At 44.1% G+C, this 6716-nt stretch overlaps 1 protein-coding gene across 1 annotated transcript; it reads right to left on the minus strand.

Moving 5' to 3' along the window:
* Positions 1–2127: 2127 nt before the first annotated feature.
* LOC309834307 (small ribosomal subunit protein eS21-like) lies at positions 2128–2469 on the minus strand (the record flags this gene model as incomplete). Its single annotated transcript, XM_082672967.1, is given in 3 exon segments — positions 2128–2172; positions 2176–2190; positions 2194–2469. Coding segments are annotated over 3 exon segments (336 nt in total).
* Positions 2470–6716: the final 4247 nt, after the last annotated feature.

The following is a 6716-nucleotide window of genomic DNA, read 5'->3' on the forward strand; positions in this document are numbered from 1 at the left end:
TACTAATTGTAATAGCTACACTATTACTACCCGTAACACACATTTCTATCAGTGCTGGGCTAGGAATTTAGGTTAGTTTAGACCAAGAGCTTTCAAAACCGTAAGCAAGTATAATTTACTTAATTCCTGAAAATAAGTATTGCAAGAATCTATCCTGCATCAGTTGAATGCAAATAAAACATTTTAATTAAGCTAAATCCTCACTAGATTGATGGGCTTCCACCCCACAAAATCTTAGTTAACAGAAAATACTGTAGTCAACTGGCTTCAATCTATTGAATACTTCGCCCACCTTCCCAAGGGAAAAAAAAAAAAAAAAGATAGGAGAAACACAGGCAGAATTGCAGAATTGAAGCTGCTTCTCTGAATCTGCAATTCAATTTGCTGATTGAACACAGGGCTTGGCAAAAAGGGGGCTCAATCTCTTTCTTTAGCTTTATAGCCTAATGCTAACTCAGTCATTTTACTTATGTTCATAAACTGCTGATCATTTTCAACAAAGCACAAAGATATCGGCACTTTATATCTACTATTTGGTGCTGGAGCTGGAATAGTGGCAACACCTTAAATCTATTAATCCATGTTGAGCTATGCTAACCTGGAGCGCTACTTGGAGATGACCAAATCTGTAATGTAGCCCCTGCATTTGTAATAATTTTCTGTAGAGTTGTACCCATTATGATTGGAGGGTTCAGAAATTGACTTGTCCCACTAATAACTGGGGCACCTGATATAACATTTCCCTGAAAAGTAATATAAGCTTTTGACTACTTCCCCCATCATTCTTACACCTACTCCTATCATCAACAGAAGCTGGTTCTGGTACTGGTTGAAGTGTATATCCACTTCTAGCCAGCAATCTGGCCCACACAGGAGCCTCTGTTGGCCTAAGCATTTTTCTCCTTACATTTAGCAGATGTCTCTTCAATTTTTGGTGCTATTAATTTTATCACTATGACAACTAAAGATTGGCACTTGCCATCCACCTCTACAAGGATTAAATTATGAGCCGCAGCAGCTGCTGACCTTTAATACCTGAAAGGATTTCAGGGTGAAGATCCGGAGTGAGGCACTCTATGCCCTGGGAACAACTGGCAGAACAGGTCTTCAGATAGATATTTTCAGGAGAAGATTTTATGAGCCCAATTCTTGCATCTCCTTGTATTTAGAAAAGCACTAAAATCCTTCATGGGTGACTTTGCTCCTTGTTACTAGCAGAATCCTTCTGCAAAAAAAAAATGTGCTTGATTGCATGTATTCCCCCTGCACCAAAATCACATCTATACTGACCTTCCCCCTACCTCTCTGGAGCAGCTTCTCAGAGTGGTCTGAAATGCTGTCTCCCCGGCTATAGTCCTCATTTTGCCCCAAAATAAAACTTACACAAAACTCTCATGTTGTGCGTTTTTTTCAGTCAACAACTATAATCTTTACTATAAAACCAGCAGACATATCTCAACACCAAACACCATTATTTGTTTGAGCTGCTCTAATTCTAGCCATATTACTATCATTATCACTCTCAGTTCTAGCAGCCGAAATTACCATATTGTTAACAGAAAGAAATATAAACACTACTTTCTTTGGCCCTGCAGGAGGAGACCCAATCCTATACCAACACCTATTTTGATTCTTTGGTCACCCTGAAGTCTGTTATTTGTAGCCTACCAGGGTTTGGAATAATCTCACATATTACATACTATTTAGGACAAAAAGACCCTTTCGCCTATATGGGAATAGTGTGAGTCATGTCCACTGGCTTTTTAGGACTTATCTTGTGGACCCATCACATGTTTACAGTAGGGATAGATGAACATACTTTACATCAGCTAAAGTAACTATTTCTATCCCGACAGGAGTAAAAGTATTTAGCTGATAAGCAACTCTTCACGGAGGTAATATTACATGATCTCCCACTCTATTATGAGCTTTAGGCTTTTTCTTTTTACAGTAGGTTGTGTAACAGGAATGGTCTTAGCTAATTCATCCCTGGACATTGTCCTCCATGGTATATACTACGAAGTAGCACACTTCCATTATGTAATGTCAATGGGAGCAGTGCTCACTACTTTTTGGGGGGGGGGGTTCACTATTTATTTATGACAAACATTCCACATCCAGGTTCCTCTATAGGCAGAAGTTCTTTGAGACGATGCCGTCTGCCTTGGCCAGTCAGAGAATGGAGTCATCTCACTCACCCATCCTGCGAATGGCCCTGCAGATAGCGTAGGTTTTAAACTGGCCATTGAACCTGCCTGTCACCTTGTCAACCTCAGCCACGTTCATCTGGATGGACGCATGGTCCTTGGCGCCGATGACGCGGTTGCCGGCGGAGCATTTCCGCAGCATGTACAGGTCCACGGACTCGCTGGCATCGTTCTGCGTGCTGAGGGAGCGTCTGGTGGTACCACAGTGAGCGTGAGCGCAGAATAAAAAAGCAGCAGTGTTCACTATTATAGGAGGCTTCATGCACTGATTTCCACTATTCTCAGGTTATACACTTAACTCAACAGGAGCAAAAATTCCCTTCATCGTTATATTCGTAGTAGTAAATATGATCTTCTTCCCGCAGCACTTTCTTGGCCTTTCAGGATGTCACTACATTACTCCAACCACGCTGATGCACACACAACATGAAATCTTTCATCTATAGGCTCATGCATCTCATTAACAGCAGTACTGCTAATAATCTTTATAATTTGAGAAGCTCTTGCATTCAAATGAGAAGTCTCAGTAGAGTAACAACTACTAACCTAGAATGGTTACATGGATGCTGCCCACCATATCCTATGTTTGAAGATCCTACTTATGTAAGTTTAAAATAAGCAAGGAAGGAATCGAATTCTTTTCAACCAGTTTCAAGCCCACACCATGACAATTATGTCTTTCTCAATAAATGAGATTAAGATAAGTTATGTAAGTTCATCAAAGTTAAATCACAGGCAAAAATCTTGTATATCACTACGGCACATCCATTTCAACTAGGCTCTCAAGATGCAACGTTACCTGTCATGGAAGAACTTTTACATTTTCATGATCACACATTAATATCCACTTTTAAAATAGAACTTAACTAATATTGACAACTAAACTGACCCATACACATACACTAGATGCACAAGACCTTTTGAACGATTTATCAGCCATCACATAATTGCCCTATCATCACTACAAATCCTTTTCATGATACATGAAATCAGTAACCCTTCCCTAACCGTAAAAACTATAGGCCAGGGGGGACCTTGAAGATGGCGGAAGAGTAAGACGCGGAGATCACCTTCCTCCCCACAGATACACCAGAAATGCATCTACACGTGGAACAACTCCTACAGAACACCTACTGAAGGCTGGCAGAAGACCTCAGACCTCCCAAAAGGCAAGAAACTCCCCACGTACCTGGGTAGGGCAAAAGAAAAAAAAAAAAGAAAAAACAGAGACAAAAAAATAGGGACGGCACCTGCACCAGTGGGAGGGAGCTGTGAAGGAGGAAAGGTTTCCACACACTAGGAAGCCCCTTCGCGGGCGGAGACTGCGGGAGGCGGAGGGGGGAGCTTCGAAGCTGCGGAGGAGTGCACAGCAACGGGTGCGGAGGGCAAAGCGGGGAGATTCCCGCACAGAGGATAGGTGCCGACCGGCACTCACCAGCCCGAGAGGCTTGTCTGCTCCCCCGCCGGGGCGGGCGGGGCTGCGAGCTGAGGCTCTGAGGCTCGGGTTTCGGTTTCGGATGGAACGCAGGGAGAGGACTGGGGTTGGCGGCTTGAACATAGCCTGAAGGGGTTAGTGCACCACGGCTAGCCGGGAGGGAGTCCGGGTAAAAGTCTGCACCTGCCGAAGAGGCAAGAGACTTTTTCTTCCCTCTTTGTTTCCTGGTGCGTGAGGAGAGGGGTTTAAGAACGCTGCTTAAAGGAACTCCAGAGACGGGCGCGAGCCGCGGCTAAAAGCGCGGACCCCAGAGACGGGCGCGAGCCGCGGCTAAAAGCGCGGACCCCAGAGACGGGCGCGAGCCGCGGCTGAAAGCGCGGACCCCAGAGACGGGCGCGAGCCGCGGCTGAGGGCGCGGACTCCAGAGACGGGCATGAGACGCTAAGGCTGCTGCTGCCGCCACCAAGGGGCCTGTGTGCGAGCGCAGGTCGCTCTCCACGCCCCTCTTCCGCGGAGCCTGTGCAGCCCGCCACTGCCAGGTTCCCGGGATCCGGGGACAACTTCCCCGGGAGAGCGCACAGCGCGCCTCAGGCTGGTGCAAGGTCACGCCGGCCTTTGCCGCCGCAGGCCCGCCCCGCACTCTGTGCCCCTCCCTCCCCGCCGGCCTGAGTGAGCCAGAGCCCCCGAAGCAGCGGCTCCTTTAACCGCGTCCTGTCTGAGCAAAAAACAGACGCCCTCCAGCGACCTACACGCAGAGGCAGGGCCAAATCCAAAGCTGAGCCCCTGTGAGCTGTGAGAACAAAGAGGAGAAAGGGAAATCTCTCCCAGCAGCCTCAGAAGCAGCGGATTAAAGCTCCACAATCAACTTGATATAAATTGCATCTGTGGAACACCTGAATAGACAACCAATCATCCCAAATTAAGGAAGTGGACTTTAGGAGCAAGATCTATGATTTTTTTCCCGATTCCTCTTTTTGTGAAGGTGTATGTGTATGCTTCTGTGTGAGATCTTGTCTGTATAGTCTTGCTTCCACCATTTGTCCTAGGGTTCTATCCATGGTTTTTTTAAAAAATTTTTTAAATAATTTTAATTTTAATAACGTTATTATACTTTACCTTCTTTCTTTTCTTTCCTTCCTTCCTTCCTTCCCTCCTTTAGACAACGAATCATCCGAAATTGAGGAGGTGGTTTCTGACAGCAAGATTTATGATTTTTCCCCCTTTACCTCTTTTAGTGAGGGTGTATGTGTATGCTTCTGTGTAAGATTTTGTCTGTATAGCTTTGCTTACAACATTTGTCCTAAGGTTCTATCCGTCCCTTTTTTTTCCTAAATAAGAGTTTTTTAATTCAATAACTTTATTATAATTTTATTTTTACTGTATCTTCTTTCTTTCTTTTTTCCTTCTTTCCCTCCTTCCTTCCTTCCTCCCTCCCTCCCTTCTTTCCTTCTTGCCTTCTTTGCTTCTTTCTTTCTTTCTTCCTTCCTTCCTTCCCTCCTTCTTTCTTTCCTCATACTTCTACTAATTACCTCTACTTTTTCTCCCTTTTATTCTGAGCCGTGTGGATGAAAGGCTCTTGGTGCTCCAGCCAGGAGTCAGGGCTCAGCCTCTGAGGTAGGAGAGCCAACTTCAGGACACTGGTCAACAAGAGACCTCCCAGCTCCACATAATATCAAACGGTGAAAATCTCCCAGAGATCTGCATCTTAACACCAGCACCCAGCTTCACTCAACGACCAGCAAGCCACAGTGCTGGACAACCTATGCCAAATAACTAGCAAAACAGGAACACAACCCCACCCATTAGCAGAGAGGCTGCCTAAAATCATAATAAGGCCACAGACACCCCAAAACACACCACCAGACGTGAACCTGCCCACTAGAGAGACAAGATCCAGCCTTATCCGCCACAACACAGGCACTAGTCCCCTCCACCAGGAAGCCTACACAACCCACTGAACCAACCTTAGCCACTGGAGACAGACATCAAAAACAGCGGGAACTACGAACCTAGAGTCTGCAAAAAGGAGACCCCAAACACAGTAAGATAAGCAAAATGAGAAGACAGAAAAACACACAGCAGATAAAGGAGCAAGATAAAAATGCACCAGACCTAACAAATGAAGAGGAAATAGCCAGTCTACTTGAAAAGGAATTCAGAATAATGATGGTAAGGATGATCCGAAATCTTGGAAATAGAATGGACAAAATGCAAGAAACAGTTAACAAGGACCTAGAAGAAATAAAGATGAAACAAGCAACGATGAACAACAAAATAAATGAAATTAAAAGTACTCTAGATGGGATCAATAGCAGAATAACTGAGGCAGAAGAACGGATAAGTGACCTGGAAGATAAAATAGTGGAAATAACTACTGCAGAGCAGAATAAAGAAAAAAGAATGAAAAGAACTGAGGACAGTCTCAGAGACCTCTGGGACAACATTAAACGCACCAACATTCGAATTATAGGGGTTCCAGAAGAAGAAGAGAAAAAGAAAGGGACTGAGAAAATATTTGAAGAGATTATAGTTGAAAACTTCCCTAATATGGGAAAGGAAATAGTTAATCAAGTCCAGGAAGCACAGAGAGTCTCATACAGGATAAATCCAAGGAGAAATACGCCAAGACACATATTAATCAAACTGTCAAAAATTAAATACAAAGAAAGCATATTAAAAGCAGCAAGGGGAAAACGACAAATAACACATAAGGGAATCCCCATAAGGTTAACAGCTGATCTCTCAGCAGAAACCCTACAAGCCAGAAGGGAGTGGCAGGACATACTGAAAGTGATGAAGGAGAAAAACCTGCAGCCAAGACTACTCTACCCAGCAAGGATCTCATTCAGATTTGATGGAGAAATTAAAACCTTTACAGACAAGCAAAAGCTGAGAGAGTTCAGCACCACCAAACCAGCTTTACAACAAATGCTAAAGGAACTTCTCTAGGCAAGAAACACAAAAGAAGGAAAAGACCTATAATAACGAAACCAAAACAATTTAGAAAATGGGAATAGGAACATACATATCGATAATTACCTTAAATGTAAATGGACAAAATGCTCCCACCAAAA

Source organism: Grampus griseus, assembly GCF_964374135.1.
Source record: "Grampus griseus genome assembly, chromosome: 16".
Lineage (NCBI taxonomy): Eukaryota > Metazoa > Chordata > Mammalia > Artiodactyla > Delphinidae > Grampus > Grampus griseus.